The 18,871-nt window shown below is 31.7% G+C and overlaps 2 protein-coding genes across 5 annotated transcripts; one reads left to right on the top strand and one right to left on the bottom strand.

Annotated features, from left to right (window-relative positions):
* The first annotated feature begins 12,464 nt into the window (after window positions 1-12,464).
* Window positions 12,465-17,730, top strand: LOC133312612 (uncharacterized). Of its 4 annotated transcripts, XR_009751712.1 has the most exons (7): window positions 12,466-12,757; window positions 13,463-13,662; window positions 15,072-15,544; window positions 15,737-15,810; window positions 15,948-16,035; window positions 16,139-16,346; window positions 17,477-17,730. XR_009751712.1 is itself a non-coding variant. In XM_061513838.1 (5 exons), exons 1-4 carry the CDS (start codon window positions 12,598-12,600, stop codon window positions 15,771-15,773), a joined length of 870 nt encoding a protein of 289 aa, XP_061369822.1. In that variant the 5' UTR covers window positions 12,465-12,597; the 3' UTR covers window positions 15,774-15,810; window positions 16,139-16,531. The 4 variants fall into 4 exon arrangements, 1 of the variants encoding a protein (XP_061369822.1); XR_009751713.1 differs by lacking the exon at window positions 17,477-17,730 and having other exon boundaries at window positions 16,143-16,532; XR_009751711.1 differs by lacking the exon at window positions 17,477-17,730 and having other exon boundaries at window positions 16,139-16,530.
* Window positions 16,784-18,869, bottom strand: LOC133312611 (two-pore potassium channel 3-like). The gene is made up of 2 exons (XM_061513837.1): window positions 17,632-18,869; window positions 16,784-17,253 (listed from the first exon to the last, which is right to left on the bottom strand). Exons 1-2 carry the CDS (start codon window positions 18,660-18,662, stop codon window positions 17,109-17,111), a joined length of 1,176 nt encoding a protein of 391 aa, XP_061369821.1. The 5' UTR covers window positions 18,663-18,869; the 3' UTR covers window positions 16,784-17,108.
* Between the last annotated feature and the right edge of the window lie 2 nt (window positions 18,870-18,871).

Raw genomic sequence — 18,871 nt, forward strand, 5'->3', positions numbered from 1 at the left:
TAATATTTATATTAAGAGCTTGTTTGACACTCTTTTTTAAGTTAAAAGTTATTTTTAAACTGAAGTTAAAAAAAAAAACTTAAAAAAGAAGAAGCTAAAAGTTAGCTATTTGATGATTATATAAAGTTGTTATGATGATTTTGAATGAGGGAAAATAAAATAATTTATTATAATAATGAATTATTAGTGTAAATTATAAATTTTATAAATATAAATTTAAAATAAAGATAAAATTATAAAATAAATGAGGAGTCAAAAAAATTGATTAAAAAAGCTCCACTTTGGAACTTTTAGCTTTTAATTTTTTTCTTCGTTATAAAAGAAAGATTTTTTTTTTTATAATAAGAACTTTTATAAAAACGAAACACCTAACTTCTACTTGTAAAGAGAAGAGAAGTTAAAAAAAATATTTCAAAGAGGCACTAAGTTTTTTTCTTTTATTTCTCACCACTTTTGAGAGACTTTTTTCAACTAAAAAAGCATAAATGCCAAAGTATTTTAAAAAATAAAATGATTAACAAAATTGTCGTTTACGTGATAGCGTTGTATCTGGAATACGATGAGAGTATTTTATATCACAAATAAGAAAGGAGAAAGTACTCAATGGGTAGCTCAGTTGGTTCCTTGGCGCTGAGTTAGTGAGGTTGGACATGTGTTCGATTCCCGCTGAATGTATTCTTGGGGAGAGGGCTGAACCTTTAGCGATCACCTGACCCCCGCACTCCGGATTAGTCTCATAGCCGGCTCAAAGAGTCGATACTTGTGGGGATACCGGAGGGAGCCAACTCGCCTCAAAGAGGTAATTAGGGTCGGGTAACTCCAAAAAAGAAAGGAGAAAGTAGTTTTGTCTTATGAAAAATTAATATTAAATATAAGGGAAAACTTCAAAAACTCCCCTACGAGTTTTCTTAATTATCACTTTTCCCCTCACAAATTTTTTGAATAGTTTACATTCTTATTTAGATTTTTTTTATCATTTACTCCATTGATTTAAAGTTTCTTTATCACTTATCCCCTTCACTTATGGGGTAAATGATAAAAAAGCTTTAAGTAAGGGGTAAATTATTCAAAATTTTAAGAAGGGGGTAAATGATTATGAAGAAAGTGACAGCGGAATTTTTAAAATTTTTCCTAAATATAAATTGAAGAAAATTATATATTTTTATTAGTCAAATATAAATTTTACGTATTTTTTTTTTATAAAAAAAAAAGTCTAAAGTTTGGAGGTCATAGCATCATCGTTTTTCCCTTGACTCCGACACTGATCCTACGTGAACCCACTGTCACTGCCCACAAATTTCGTTACAGGGTTGAATCTTTTTAGTTTGCTGGAAATATTCTAAAATGAAAAGTGCTGAATTCCCATATTGGTTAGATAAAGACCAAGAAACGATTATATAAATGCAAAAAATTTATAGATCTACAACCTTAAGATTTTATGTGCTGTCAACTCAATTATTATGATTCATCATTTGGGTTATTGGTGGAAGAATTTTTATAAGAGTTTTGAGCTTCCCGTTATTATTCTCAACAATAGTATCAGAGCATTATCATTCTCAACAATAATATTAGAGCCAACGATTTGGCTGCGGATCAATGTGGGCCTCACATTTGAGAGGAGAATATTAAAAATAGGGAAAAGTTCACCAATGACCCTATGGTTTACTCCAGAATCATTTATGCCCCTGTGTTTTTTTTCGATCACATATGCCCTTGTGCTTTGTAAAAACTAAGAAACCACAGGGGTATATGTGATAAAAAACATACCCTTTTACAAACCACAGGGGCATATGTGATAAGAAAAAAATCACAGGGGCATAAGTGATTCTAGAGTAAATCACAGGGACATTGGTGAACTTTTCCCTTAAAAATATTCAAATATGAGTAATGATGAAATCATATATTGATAAACATAAACAAAATGAGAACCATATAAGTGCAAGCATATTTATTATAGTTTATCATTTATTATTTAGCATATTGGTTGAAGAATCCTTGTAAAAGTTTTGATCTGTTTTGAACTGCTTGTGGTTATTTAACTTAAACTAAATTAAACTACATTAAATTTTATTGGCAGAATAAATTTTTTATTTCCAAGAAATGACATTGTACCACTTAATTAAGTACAAAGAATCAAAAGTTTAATAGTAACAAAAAAAGTGAAATTTTTGTTATTATGATGACACGATCTTTTCTTTATTTATGGATTATTTAAATAATCATGCAATATAAAAAATTACATTTAAACTTGATTTTCTTTAATATATTTGTTGTCTTGGGAAAAAAAGATCACAAGAAATGGATGGTAAGTGCAAGATTTCAAGGGTTCATCATTATCCTTCTTTTTTGACAAATGAAAACTCAATACTTGAAATTGTTGACATGTTTGTCTAATTCTGACTTTTATGAGTTTTATCTGTCTCACCTTGTATGATGGAGCTACTTCAAAACCCATCTTGCATTGGGAGAAGGGGAATGCAATTTTGGAGTTAATTTGTTTCGTTACACATTTTACATCTACATAAATATTATGTTTACTTTAATTCTTAATAAAAATAATTATATTGATTATTTTAAAAATAATTTTTAGTTTATATTAAATGATTAATTAATTTTAATGTAATAATTAATTATTGTATAAATTTATTTCAAAATAGTTATAAATATGGAACACAACAAGCAAGTACAGGTTCAATTCCTAAGAATACACGGAACAAGGTTCGGTTGAGCAAAGAATCAATCTTGTCTCACTTCGTTGCCTAGATTATGTATCATAATCAAATTAATACATGTATTTGAGAAACAATTTTTGTTATTTACACATACAATTACTGCAAAAAACTTTCACTAGCCTCTTTTTATCTCATTTATTATTATTATTTCTCTTTAAATTAATGGCTCACCTTTGCTTCTTTTTCTTTTTTCTTTTTATAAATCTGAAAATATTTTCATTCAACCTCCTCCGGTCATTTTATTCTTGGACTACGATCCCAAAGGCTATTTTCTCATTGAAAAGGCAGGTGCATTAGGTTATGTCACCGGAAGAAGGAAGAAGGAAGAAGGAAGAAATTAATCCGCCCTCAAAAAGAGAGGACATCATCTGGCCTCCAAAAATTTTCTAAGAAATTGCATAATTCAGGATTTAAACCCTAATTATTTATGTGCATGGATTTTGTATGAACTCAATTGCCTTTGCTTTTTTATGTGCTCTTTGAGATAAAAGAAAATATGTGCCATAATTATTTTTCTTTGAAGAATGTTTTGAACATAGATTTTGTTTATTAATTCAAACTTCACATATCAATATTAATAATTAATATTGGTAAATAAAATAAAACAAAAAATAAATATTGATAAATAAATTTGTATAAATATGTGAATTTTTTTTTTTTCAAGTGGCATCACCCATTACATTTGGATTGTCAAAAATATTTTGTCAACAAGGCAGGTTGTTTGTTAGGTTTGGACAGTACGAAGAATCTTTTTTATTAACAAGGACGTCCCACCTGAAAAAATAAATAAATATAAAATAGGAATAATGCTTGTAGCAGTAGCACAAATTCGAACTAACCCCAAGAAAAAGGTAATTATGGGATTTGATTTTGATTTTGATTTTATAATAGGAAAAAAAAAATTCTGATTTTTTTTGGGAAAATTGAAATATCTATTGAGCTATATATGGGTCCAAGTTCTCACTACGCTTTATTAATATCTCACATCTCTCACGTTAAGGTGAGACGACAAAATCAAAATATAAGTATAAAAAACAATAAAATAACCAACTAAAATTAAATAATAAAGTAATACATATCATTATTGGGTTACCTATATCAAAACTTAGATTCGGATGCTTCCTATAGCTCTTAGCGTGGCAGTATATCTAGTTATCTTCGTTTCCAAACTAACCCAATTGCAAAGATAGCTATCTAGCCAATAAATTTGGATACACTTTGTTCCGGATGGCCCAAGCACCGGAGTGACCTAGTTACTCAGACCCAATCCTCAGCCTTAGTTCACGTCAGCTCAAGGTGATCGCCCTAAAGGTAACGCCCAAAGGATTTAACTTGGCACCATCCTACGGTTGATGTCAAGCTGAGGGGCTCCTGTTCCGGATGGCCCAAGCACTGGAAGCGGCCCAGTTACTCAGGCTCAATCCTCAGCCTTGTTCCGCGTCAACCCTTAGGGCTGACGTGGACCCTCACGATCTCCAAGACTGCAACACGTCCAAAAGATACACCAAAATGTCCCACTTTGGGACATTAACCGCTACAGGCAGTCGCCATAAGCACTGCAAAGGAATCTGCCTCTTTGCTCAGTGCTGACATCGCCTGATGCAGTGGGTGCAGCGCTGCCATTGTGGCAGCGCCAACCGCGCCTAACACTGCCATCAGGGGAACACATCCCAAGGAGGGCTGACCCCCACCTCACCAACCCACACTATTTTCCTTATAAATAGCCCTCATGGGCACAGCAGGAAGATTATCTTTTATGTACTGTTATTATGCTCATTTACTCTTAAGTCATACCCTTACTATTTGTCTACCATTGATATCTGCTTACTTGTTCTTGGAATAATACCTTCTAGCCTGGTCATTACCTCAGCTAGAGGTAGGGGTGTTCATCAACCGATTCAAACCGCGGTGACCGAACCGAAAAACCGATAACCGAATAAACCGGAAATCGAAAAACCGAAAACCGATTAAAAACCGCAAATTTTAATTGGATTGGATTCGTTTTTGGATGGATTGATGAAAACCGATCAAATCCAAACCGATCCAATATATTAATTTTCCTCTACCTACTTGGGTATTTCTCTAATCATAGCCTAAAAATTTCTAAACCCAAGACCCATTAACCCATCAACTAAACCAAAGAAAAAATCTAGTCATATTTTATCAACAAAATTTTATCTTTGTAGAGCTTCATATCTCATTGCCAAAATTAAAAAAATTATATTATAGTTTACTAATGCTTTTGTATTTCAAAAAAAATATATATATATTTTTTTTTTGTAAATAAAGAGGGGCTAAGCCAATATATACAAAAAATAATAATTACAAAGCCAATATATACAAAACATTTTATTTGCACAATAATCATGAAATAAATTTTAGTATTTTCAAAAAACCGAAAACCGATCCAATCCAAACCGAAAAAAATTGGATTGGATCGGATCGGATTTGAAAAAAAAATCAAAACCAAATAGATGATTATATATATGATCAAACCGAAGGGATTGGATTAGATGATTTTTGCTTCTAAAACCGATCCAATCCAGACCACGAACACCCCTAGCTAGAGGTACCATCCATATAACAACATTACCCTCAAAGGGTACATAGTGGGCTCACAGAGCCAAATGGTACACACTTAATTAAGGGTTTGGTTCATATCTTTTAGGGGCGTGAATTCAAATCGAGTTGACTAATATGAAAATTTTATTGATGGATGATATGTAATCTCTCAAAAAAGATGGGAGTTCTTATATGACTCCATTGGGATACTAATATTTAACACCACTTAAAATTTTTATTAGCCATTCCGACATCACGAAACTGAGCAATAGCAAATATAGAATTAAATAAAACAAATCAATTTTTTTTAAATCAACTATTTTATCAGGGTTTTATGGTCGTCCACATTTAAGAATTTTTTTGCCATATAAAGAACATCTCAAAATAGTGGTATTAGTCTGTACCCAAAAAAAATAAAAAATAGTGGTATTAGAGTTTTATATATGCCTATATGTTTAATTTGTATTTCTTAATGTAAAAACACAGGGTAATTAGAGACTTTAAATATTTCAAAAATAGATGTATATTGACATTCTTAATAAAGATTTATAATAAGACTTTGTAGCTCAGCACAATATATATATATATATATATATATATATATATATATATATATTTGATAAAATATTCGACAATTGATCTTATATAAATTACATATTGAGTCCACACCAAAAAAAAAAATAAAAAAAATTACATATTGAGCCATTAGATGTTAAATTGCCTGCTATGCAGTTATATTTTAATTGCAGATATCTATGTTACACCGCACTTCAAAAAAATTGAAGTATTGTATTCGATACTTCTAGATATCGCGACACTCCCTGATATTATGACACACACTGACATATATAATATTTAAAATTTTATTACATGTCATGAAAAATTAATCGATATTTTATCAAACTGATATAATAAATATTAAAAATAGGTATCGAATAAATCTCACTATAGTGTATAAGAGTTTTTCAATTTAAAAATATAATAGTAAATATTTACATTTTATATTTCTTTGCAAAATTAATAGGTATTATAAATTTTATTATTATTTTAATAAATTATTAAATATTAAATATAATATATATTACATAAATTAAAAATATTATTCAATATTAAAATATATCTTAATGTATCAAAATTTAACATTATTTTTTTTTTCTTTTTTTTGATAACATTAAGGGGCGAAGCCCCAAACAAAAACAAACAAACAACCAGAAACAAAAAAAAAAAACTATCCAGGGTCTATATCCCTACAAGACGAGATTCCCTGAAGATCGTGATCAAATAACTGAGCAAGGTGAAACGGCATAACTCTATGACTCCAGAATCCAGTATCTTTGTGAAGAGCATACTTGGCTAACCAATCAGCACAGGAATTAGCTTCTCTTGGAATATGAGAAAGCGTTACCTCCCAATCCTGACCGATGAGTGCTTGTATCTTAGCCACTATACGAGGCTGACAAGCTGCATTGCAATCAGCAAGCAAAGAGAATACTTCAGAAGCATCTCCTTCTAGTTCTACCTTCTTAAATTCCAGTTGCCAAACCAATTCCAGACCTTTTAGAGTTCCCCAAAGCTCCGCCGTTTAACATTATTTTAGATACAAAGTATCGGAGTATCCCATGTCATGTGTTGTGTGTTGTGCAACATAGGCAGATATCATCCTGGTCCTTACATAAATGACTTTCTGATCATGTTAGGCAAAATGACAATTTACCCTCTGTTTCTGATCATGTTAGGCAAATGGCTTTTCCGCATATACTTTTCATCATAAATAATGCAGCTCACCTACTCTACCTATATACACATAATTAAGTAGATTGCAATACGAACAATACCTTCAAACATGTTGACAATGATCATCATATGAACTAATATTTTAGGTACAAAATAGCTTGTTTTTCTTGCCCAGGATATTTATTACATAAATGATGATTTGGTTAGTTACAATGGGTTTTAGGGTATTGCTCCTGTGTTTTGCAATAAAGAAAGGACCTGTCATTGTTTAAGGGCCGATTTGCTATTCCCTTGAAATTAGAAGTACAAATTTCAGCTATAGATTTTTAATAAAGTTTTATATTACGTTTTAGGGGGTCATTTTGAGCTGGTTTGAAGGTGGCTGTGAGTATTGACGGAGCCAGCCTTCCAACTTAGTTAAGACTAAGAAAAATTTAGTTGATACTAAATATTAAAATATAAAAAGTTATTTTGTCATAATTATCTAACCATATTTAAAATGCAACTAATAATAAAATTTCAGCTAGGGCCAAGGCCCTACCCACATTATAAGTGGATCCACCATTGGCTGTGAGGGTGCTATATTGACATTTTTTTAATTATCCTCGGAGAAATATATGGAAATTAATATTTTTGTGACACTCCGACATTCAATTAAGTGATTATTCTTCAAATAGGTTTAAATGTTAAGGAAATAATCGTATACATCTCATGGATGCACTTAGGAGGTGTTTGGTTCAAGTTTTCTTAGAGGATGCCTAGGCATTATATATTAAGATTTTGTGTGATCCATGTTTGGTTCAAATTTTTTAAGAATATTAGTAGCAAATCAACTTGCCTAGACTTTTAGAATTGTTTGAAAAAAATGATCTAATGCACTATGCCAAAATGTCATTTTGGAGATAGTATTGCAAGATGCGTGGCTAAATGGAGAAGTGTGAAACAAAAGCATGACAAAAATACTCTCCTATAATTTGGAGGAGAGATAATTAAAAAGGAGTTAATTTAGTAATCTTACCTTATTTCTCCATCAATATTTTACCTTAAATCAAATATATACTTATAAAATTATACCTAATTTTTCTATTAAATTTTTTGCCAACCAAACAAATTTTTTTAATTTTTTTACCAAACTTCTTTTTTCCCCATATCTCTAGTAATTATATTTTTTTAATAAAAAAAAAAATTTTATCTACCAAACGTGCTTATATTATTTATAATGTACAAGAAATCAGCTGGCTTGAGTGAACATATTTCAGAACTTTTGTGGGCTTTGGTCTCCTATTGGCTTCTTTGGTGATGACGCTGATGCTCATGCCATCATTGCAATTTGCAATGCCTATTTGTGGACTGTGGCGACCTTTTTATTCAAGATGCATTTATATCCTTCGAGCAGTCTTGTCATTGGCTAGTCACTAAGTCGGAAGAATGACTATTTTGTCATTGTTCATTATAATATTTACCAGAATGTCATGTGTACACTAAAAATTCTCAAAATATCACGCGGGCTAATTCGCTACACAGTGTAGTGAATTATGTCTGCTAATGTGTCACCTCTCTAGTGGTCCACGTATTTCGTTACACAGTGTAGCGAAATATGTGGTCAAATGGTCAGACTGCACAATCATCATGTTGGACACGTGTCACATTCCTATTGGATACATAATTCGTTACTCTGTGTAGTTAATTATGTGTCAGAGGGGTCAGTTCATGTCCACTCAAAGTCAGGTCACGTGTCAAAGCCCCACATAATTCGTTGTACTATGTAGCGAATTATGTGGCCATATTTGCAATGACTCATAGCGAAATATAAACGTATCTAACCCATCAGAGCCAAGTGGCATATCCCCTGTAATTCGCTATTTTACGCATGATTGGTTAAGTCTAAATAATTTAATTTTTATATCAATGGGGGGTAGCAAATTAATGTTCATAATTCGCTAGGGGCATTGCGAATTATGAACATTATTAATTTGCTACCCCCCATTGATATAAAAATTAAATTATTTAGACCTAACCTTTTATGCGTTAATATAAATTCACATGATTACCAAACTAAGGTTTCAAATATTAAAATTAAAAAATATTTATAAATTATTAACATTTAAAAATTAATTAAAAAATTTAAGTATGCAGACCTAACCATTCATTTATGCGTAAAATAAATTAACATATTTATTAACCTAATGGCTCAAATACCAACATTAAATAATATTAACACATTTTACTAGCCTAAGGTTTCAAAACCCTAAACCGTAAATAACATTAAAAACGTATTAAAGCATAAATAATAAATAAACAAATTATACCTAAGCATTCTAGCGTGAATAATATTAACACATTTTACTAGCCTAAGGTTTCAAAAAAAAAAATTCAAATAACATAAAAAATGTATTAAAGCATAAATAATAAATTAAATAAATTATATCTAACAATTTATGCATGAAATAAAATTATCGCATTTACTAATCAAAGATTTCAAATATCAACATTAAATAATATATCATATTTACTAACCTAATATTTCAATAAGCAATATAAAAGAATATAACACATTTATAAAAGCATAAATAATAAAACAAATATATTATAAAAGCAAAAAAAAAAAGCCTAACCTTGTAGAGTGAGAAACCACTTAGAGAGAGAGGAAGTGAGGTAGAAATGGTGGGGTGAGGGGTGGGGACCGTGGGGCTTAAATAGAAAACCGAATGCACATAATTCGCTACCTTGTGTAGCGAATTTGTGCATGGTTGACACGTGTCCTACATGCGCAGTGTAGCAGGTTACCGTTGCTACATATTTTGCTACACAGTGTAGCAAAATATTGGTGGCTTGACACGTGTCCAACATGGTGACTGTGCAGTCTGACCATTTGACCACGTATTTCGCTATATTGTGTAGCGAAATACGTGGACCACTGGGGATGTGACACATCAACATGCATAATTCGCTACACTGTGTAGCGAATTAGCCCGCGTGACATTTTGAGAATTTTTATTGTGCGCGTGACATTCTGGTAAATATTATGATGAACAGTGACCATTTTGGTCACTGTTCCCACTAAGTCGACCTAGCACAACTTTCATATCTCAACTATTCTTTGACATTTGGAATTGCTTTATTTATAGAGATTTATTATTCTTATGTTACGTAAGAAATAATTTATTTTCTACACATATAAACTCAAGATAGATTTCATCCTACTTTTTCTCTGAAGGTGGATTCCACTTACATAAATGAATCTGTAGGAGATAATAGTTATCTCCTATTACATGAGAAAACTATTATATTTAATTAAAAGTAATAACGAACGCAGTTAATATTGAGATTTTAAACAAAATTATAAAAATACAAAATATAAAATTAAGACATAAACAAATCATAAAAATGTAAAATTATTTGGAATGTTGATAAAATCGCTTTAATGGAAAAAAATTGTAAAACGTAAAATTATAATAATAAATTAAGATTTTAACTACTATATTTTGCAATTCGTCAATCCACTAAAACGGGATAAGTTGGGTTATATATTTTGACTCGCTAACCCAACACGATGTGTCACGTATGTAGTGAGCTAAAGCGAATTACGGGGCTGGTTAACCCGCATGTTGGTATTTATTTTTTCAATTAAATTTATCATTTACATGTGTATCACATTACTTCTTCACTAATATATTCATGACTTTAATGTCATATACATTAAATCGACACATTTGACTTTTATATGTTTTAGTTTTATTGCAAAATATTTCATTAAAGTAATTTTATAATAATAATATTTGTATAAATTTACACACACATATATATATTTCTCATTTAATTTCACAAATCATGAGATAACACGAGGATTCGAATATAATTTGTAATATTAAAATGAAACATTGGAAAAGTAATTTTTTATTTTATTTTTGTAGATGAGTTGAAAACAAAATTGGTTAATATTTTTAACCCACTCATCAATGATGAATCAACCCGCTTGACTCCATTTTTTGTATATTAGAGTCAAGACGGGTTGATACATTTTACAAGCTCTACCTAGACCCGTATAGATTGGACATTTCATATTGTGGGCCTCTAATATTTGACTTGAAACAAAGATAATTTATAAATCAACATGAACATGTTCACAAATATAAATTAACAGCACATTTGAATATTCAAAATGTTATACCAAATAATGTGAAAATATATTATTTTTAAACCCGTTTGACCTAAAAAACTTGCTTGGCTTAATAAATCTAGAAAACCCAATTTTACTCCCACTTCTAAAACACATGTGAGATTATACCAAACATTTTGAAAAGATATTATTTTTAATTAAAAATAAAGGAGAATAGGCTCTCATGTTGCAAGAATTATAAGATTTCATGCAAATTATGTATTCCGAAAAGTACATAATTATAATATTAATTTTTTTCATATCACTCATAACTATGTAATCTGAGGAGTACATAGTTATGATATTAATTTTTTTTTATATTATAAATATGTACTCTCCGGAATATATAATTTACGGGAAAACTTTAAATTCTTGTAACATAAGAAAAAAGGGAACTAAAAATATTGATATATTAGAGACATGCTATTAAAAAATTGTTAAAACAAATACACCTTATATTATTTTATTTTATTTTAGGGGTGTCATTATCTATTTGAATGAGATTAATTTTTCCCTTCGTGATATATAGTGTGAAGATTTTTGCATCTAATTTCAAGATGTTTTCCCTAAAAATTGAACGAGTAACATTTGACTAATCACCTTATATTATTTTTATACCCCCCTTTATATCATTTTTTAATCAGACAAATATTTCTATAATTAGTGCCTAAATATTTATCCACCACATATTATCCATTCTAACTTTTGAAATAAATTCTGGGACCCATTCCTTATTTTGTGAGAGTAGCGGGCAATCATTTTATACTCTAAGTGTATAAAATTAAACTGAGAAAAAATATACTTACTACCAAAAAAGTTTACAACTTTTACAACTAATCTAATCATTATTGATTTCCGTCAATCTAACTGTTATAATTTATTAAAAATTATTAGGTCATATTTATTAATTAATTATTAATTTTCAATAAATTATAACCGTTAAATTGATAAAAATTAACAGTGATTAAATTGGTTATAAATGTGATAAAAAAATTTGGTTGTAAGTATATCGTGTCCTTTTTTTAATATAAAGAAAACAATGTTCTTAATTCTTACTTTGCTTACAAATAATAATATATTAAAGGGAAAAACTATCTTATGGAACATAAGAGTAGTTTTATCTCCAATAAATTCATCAAAAAATATGATACTCTTTTTTCTTTTTATAATAGCAAGCCCCAACACATATATGCCTACAACATCAAATTAAATGAACTCTATATTAAATGCCATAAACAAATTGTAATTCAAATAATAATAATAATAGAATTAAAAAAAGAAAAGAAAAAAGATTGAGGTTAATTACTAATTATTAGTTATAGTTACCCTCATCGGTAAGAGAAATAGTGCGTGCTGATTTGGTGTGTGTCTGTCTCCGTCTAACGTTGTTGTGGATTGGATTGGAGAGGGATGATAGTGAACTGTGTTAGAGTCACAGCCATGGCCATGGCTGTTCCTTCATTGAGATTGAGACCCATATGCTGCTGCACTTCTTCAACCATCAACACAGACCATCTTCGTTCTCAACTCGATCACCTTCATGCTGAGGCTCACACCACCAGAACCAAGGGTACCCTTATCACCTTCATGCTCTATCCTCTTATTTCTTATAACTCACAAAACATGAGTTTCTGTTCACTCTTAGTTTTTCTCTCTCTTTGAATCAGTCAATGTTTCCCGGAAAATACCCGTTACATTCAGCCCCATGAATTATGTAAAAAGGCTTGATTTTTATAAAGGTTTCTTAAAGATTTGCTTTTGATGACGACTATGTTGCTTTATACCTTTACTCATTCACGGGTCAAAAAGATAATACACGGCACTTTTTTTTTTTTTTTTTTTTTGACATTTAATATAATCCAATTAGTCCTTATTAGTCACTAAATGCCATTGGGGTAAACCTGTTAGTTGATACTTGCTATTCAAATAAATGAACTCTTTTCTTGCTAATTTATCTCCTGATAGAACTCTTTACCAGTATGCCTCTCAAGATTATATGGTTAGAATTACACACATTGTTATAGCCTTAACCTTTTTGTCATTTTTATGTTAATTTGAAATTATATCAATTCATCAGGAGAAAAAAACAATGAAAAGATAATATTACATGGATTCTGATTTTTTTGATTTTCAGATATTTTACCTTTGCTAGAAACCTAGTTAGAGAGAAAAGGCTCAGTTGTTGACCTTTGCTAGAGAGCGAGCGAGTGGAAAAATTAAGACAAAATAAAGTCATTGTATTGATATAAAAACTTTTATGTGGTGGTTGACACAGCAAATAATGCTAGATTGAGGCTTCTGCGATTGTCAGAGGCTGCAGAGAAGCTTCAAAAACAAGCAGCTATAAGCATTCAGAAGGGGGAGGAAAATGATGGAAGGGAAATGCTTTTTCAGAGGAAGAAGGTGTTGCAGGCTTTGGAGAAATCCAAAAGCCGCATTGAATTGCTTGATAAGCTTTCCACAAAGCTAAGTGAGGTAAAGTAATTCATCAGAGAGGATCATGTTCACAATTACGCATTTCGTTGTCAATATGACATCATCATAATCATAAATATCAATATGCTGAGGGAGAACAGCTTGTTAGCTAAGTTATGAATTGTTCATTTTATCAGCATATAAGATTCTTAACCTAATGCTTGGCCTGAATGTCTGAGGGAGAGATTTATTTTAAGTGTTTGTGAAAATGTTGTGACCTGGTTACATGTATAGCCATGGGCACCTGCAGAAGGGACTGTATATCCCTCTCATGCACATGTTTTCTTCTGTCTGCATTTTTCTATTCACCACTTTCTTTGCTTATTTGAGGAGGATTCCCAATTCTCATCTCATTTATAAAAATGTATTAGCTATGGAAAATAAGACAAATTACAATTTTTTATTTCTCAATAAAAGGACAAAAACATTTTTCATATTAACAAGTTGCACTTAGAAAAAAATCCTTTGTTCACCCTTTAAAATTTTGTTTTTTGAACTGATTGTATCTCTATAGAACCATTTGTAGTCATAGAATAGCAACCAAATGATCCTAAACAGAGCTGTATTTTTTTTTATAGAAAGTGATGATGAATGATAAGTGGGTTCCTTCACTTCCTTGTTTGTGCTGAGCCTCATTTCCAGCTATCCTGTCAAATACAGTATATACTATGTGTATGCACCTGATGAAATCATTTATGTATTAGTCTCTAGGAAGACATAGTTGATGGATGAGGTATCATTAACTTCAGTATTGCGAAAAACCTAACGGTTTTTGCATTTACCTGTCACAAATTATTTGAAAGACATAAATTTTCCTTGGTTTTGCTTGGTCTGAAAATGGAGTTGCCTAGACAAACACCAATAAAATGTTTGTGTAGGCTTTAGATAATTATGGTTTGTACAATGACATTTATTAATTAGCTCAAAATACATAAAAACATACACTGCTTGCATTAGATAGTTGGGTTTTGCTAGAAAACCCATGTAAGACATTAAATTATGTACTAGGATTTCAGATATCCCCATTCTGGAATTAAGCTTTTTAGACTTATGTAACTTGTAGTTGTAGTTCTAGAGGTATAAGCTGTAATTATGTAGGCCACATTGCCATATATAAACTTTATGCAAGATAAATTCAGAAAAAGAATTGCTTACCTGTAATTATGGTGTAACTTTTTCTATCGTAAATCTGTATTTGGGTATTTTCCACTGCCTGATGGTCATAACTATGCCTGTCGATCCAGATTGTTAGCCTTGAATATCTCTTTTTTTTTTTAATTGTTTATTTGGTTTGCATCTATGTATAATTTTCATTCTCATGTGTGTTCTTTTATGCTACTGTTTTATTTTCCTTGAAGTATTAATATGTTATTAACTGCATTATAAAAAGAAACCTATTGTGGTTTCAGGCAATATCTTTGAAAGAAAGTCAGCTAATTGGAAATGTCACTACGAACATTGAAGACACAACAGAAGATGCTTCAAGTCCAGTTCGAATCATTGCTCCAAAGGAGGAAGTTCAAAAAGATTTTACCAAGGATGACTCGAATCCCAATATGAAATTCAGTGATATTCAAGACGTGCAACTTTCTACGGAAAGTGAAGGGAATCCACTGGATGACATGGAGACTGAGAATCTTAGGCGATCCCTTAGCATAGGCAGTTGGAATGAAGACAATATAGGCAGAAACTTGTCCTCAGGAATATCCTCTTATGAGGATTTCATGGAGCATATAGATCAAAAGCTCAGTGAAATTGAAGCTGAACTAATAACTGTTTTGAATGTCTCAAGCTTTGTACTCGATGGTGAAGAGAGACCAAAGAATTCCCGGTTGCAACAAATGATGGAACTCCTTGAGAGCATCCATGGCATTAGACAGAGGTACTACTATTAAATCTAACAAAGCATAATTCTTATTGTCTCCTTTGAAGATTTAGATATGAAAATCAATTTTTATTAGGTGCTTTCTAATGGTTTTAAATTATTGTCAAGAATGTTCATATGAAGAGAGAGAGAGAGAGAGAGAAAGAAAAAAAAGTAATGTAAGACTTTTCAAAATTTCCAAACTCACAGAATCAGAAGTACCGAGGAGGCAAATTGGAGGGGCTGATCAATTTTGTTTTGTTCAACTGATCTTCTGCTGCCAGGTGAGAACAAACTTCATTTGTAAGAAAAAACTTCCACAATTTTCTTGTAGCCCTTAATTACTTAATGTGGGAACAGGAAAGACACATTTGAGATGCTTAGTGAAGTTGCTTGTCCATGTCTTTAATTTGCATTGCAGGGTTTTCTGTCTTTATTCTGTCTCATAAATGAACGTGCTAGTTTAGTATTTGGAGGTAGACTCCCTCAGAAGGACCTTTCTGTGAAAGGTGATGTAGCATCCTTAGAATTAGCCTGCACTTTACCACCCAAAGGTCTTGATTATTGTCATGAGGAATTAGTATCTTCACTCATACATCTACTTTGTTTCAGGCAGGCTAAAAGGTGTGGCTTTTTTGGAGTTCAGAATTATTGCTTCTATGATTCACATATTTTATAAATTTTCTCTTTGCAATACCGTAAATTTCAATGGTGTTCGAGTCTACACAATCAATGTATACTGCCCGTGAAGATTTGGCATTCTTGCTACCCATGATATCGGGAGTTTCTGCAACTACGGCGGATGAAATTCTATTATATGGTATTGTTGCTATTATTTTAGTTGTTCATTTTCAAATTCCATTATGGTGATGTATGGTGCAATCCTAAATTTGCATACCCTAATTGAAATTGTCACTACAATATTTGAAACTAGTTGTTTAATACTTGTTACCAAAACTTTGTTATCGCATAAGTATATCAGTAAACTGTAATAAATATTGTGAACTAACATTTATTGGTAAAGTTACTTGTGCAAATTCATGTCATGTGAATATTTATTAATATAGAGATAGACACAAAATTTTCATATCATCGATCATGTCAAATTTTTAACATGAAAGAATTCATTCATGGCAAATTAACTTTCTCACAAACCCAGAGCCTCCAGGATGTTGCACTCATAATATGTGAACATGAATTATTTTTCCATTTTTCTGTGAGTCTTTGTGATACCTTCATCGATGCAAGAAACATTTCTCAAAATTTTATTCATAACAGAGTACCATAAAAATCCAAATTTTGTGTTCTTTTCACATTTAGGACGTAACATCAGCAAACCAACAGAACTAGCACCAACAATAATAATTAATGGACAGCCGTGACATGAGGCCTTTCAGTTTTCAAGTATTAGTGCAAATAAGGGCTAATATTTCTATTCATTGAATATCCACATTCCATGTGAATGGGCAAAAGGTAATAAAGGATGAGCTAATAGTAAGACTGCAAACATGGGACACTCCCCAAACTCCACAATAGTTGTAGTCTCATGCATTGATCCGCCCTCTTAGAAGAGATGTTTGACTTAGATAGTATCCATGAGGTCAGCAAGAGTAATCTTTCCATACATGCCACATTCCAAGGAATCAAATTGCTTGCTTATTTGTATAATGTCTATCTCAGTTATCTTCCCCATTTGCTTAAGCTTGTATATAACAAATTCAGATTTACTGCACCAATAAAGATTAAAAGGTTAAAAAAAATAAAGCTAACATAATCTATTTTCTAGGGAAAATTGGCATAGTGCACTTCAAAAATTTAAGGTTATCACGATCTATTTTCTTATGCTGGAGAGAAAGTGTGTCTTCTATACAATGGTCTATTTAAGGCTAAGATGTGAATGAGGAATACAACTCAGTATTCTACATTGAACTGAAATTTTTTTGCGTCTAGGTTTGGAGTTGCGGTAAGGTTGCTTCTTATGATTGGAAGGTCAAGAGTTCGAATCTAGGAAATAGTCTCTTTGCAAAAATGCAAGAGTAAGGCTGCATACAATCGACCATTGTTCCAATATACTAATACTATATGAGATTACCAACATTCATTACCTGATTGAACCATCGTTATCAAGGTCTGCAGCTACTAAATCTGATAAGGTTATCTTCTTGTGTAGAATCCATTTTGCCACCTGACGGTTTCTCTTGTGCATGCTATAATCAGTGAGGTATAAAAAGGCCCGTGTAACTGCCAACGGGCTTACCAAAAGCCATATAATAGCAAAACATCTGCCGGTTACAGTTTTGAAAGAATAATCCCCATAACCAACTGTTGTAACAGAGGTAATGGAGAGATAAAAGCTGTCATCCCAGTTCAGATCCTCAACAAAATGCACCGTAAATGTTCCTATAGCAATGCAACCAATGACAACAACCAATGCCAGACAAACTTTGGTTCTTATCCTCATTCTCCCTTTCTCTTCATCAACCATATACGTACTCAGAATTTTCTTATATCGATTCTCATCCATCATATTCAATAAGAATGCCTCTTGTGTGTCACAAATGTATGCAACTAACCCATTGAGCAGAAAACCAATAAATCCAAACCCCACTAAAATGAGACCACATGTAAAGATCTTGGTAAATGTGGTGTCTGGAACAATATCTCCATACCCAATTGTGCAGAGAGTTACCATTGTAAAGTAAGCAGCATCTACAGGCATGAATGTGGTAGTGCCCTTGAAACTTCCACTTCCACTACTCATATACACTATAACCCCAGTTGCCACATACAAGAAAACACCAATGAATGATAGCCTAACTATTAAAGTTGATGACGACTTACGTGAAGGTTTGGGTTCAGAGGGCTCATGAAAATCTACCCGAGTGTCAGTGAATAATACAGATGGAGCAGAGCGAGAGCGATGATTAATCTTCCCTTTCCTGATGCTCAAGTTGGCTATGAGGTTAATATAAGGAGGAGGATTCTTGGCTTCATTGATGATATGAGGTGAACTAGATTGGCCTAGTGATGAAGCAAGAACATGATCATCATGGACAGATTGTTCCTTGGGTGATGACGTTCTTGGTGATTCTGCTGCTTCTTTCCTGGAGAAAAGACTCAGAAGGGGCTCCTGCATGGTGCATTTAGCTGTTAGTTGGAGACTGATGCTAGCAAGCTACTATCACAACTTCAATATTCAACTGCCAGTCAAACCAGACGAAAGGTGGGTTGCTAATTGCCGCCAAATGATCGCAACTCTCAATCAACTGAGAGCTCATGCATTGGTTTATTTCTTATTATGTACTAATATAATATATAGATTCCATTTTTATGCAAAGATTTATC

This window comes from Gastrolobium bilobum, unplaced genomic scaffold, assembly GCF_033153095.1.
Source record: "Gastrolobium bilobum isolate Gb01-03AN ecotype WA unplaced genomic scaffold, APGP_CSIRO_Gbil_v1 utg5259, whole genome shotgun sequence".
In the NCBI taxonomy this organism is placed as follows: Eukaryota; Viridiplantae; Streptophyta; class Magnoliopsida; order Fabales; family Fabaceae; genus Gastrolobium; species Gastrolobium bilobum.

Coding starts and splice junctions, on each gene's coding strand:
- LOC133312611 (XM_061513837.1), bottom strand. CDS start 18,662: ATGCAGGAGCCCCTTCTGAGTCTTTTCTCCAGGAAAGAAGCAGCAGAA. Junction 17,254..17,631: donor GATAACGATGGTTCAATCAG/GTAATGAATGTT, acceptor TTATTGGTGCAG/TAAATCTGAATTTGTTATAT.
- LOC133312612 (XM_061513838.1), top strand. CDS start 12,598: ATGATAGTGAACTGTGTTAGAGTCACAGCCATGGCCATGGCTGTTCCT. Junction 12,758..13,462: donor TCACACCACCAGAACCAAGG/GTACCCTTATCA, acceptor TGGTTGACACAG/CAAATAATGCTAGATTGAGG. Junction 13,663..15,071: donor TTTCCACAAAGCTAAGTGAG/GTAAAGTAATTC, acceptor TTGTGGTTTCAG/GCAATATCTTTGAAAGAAAG.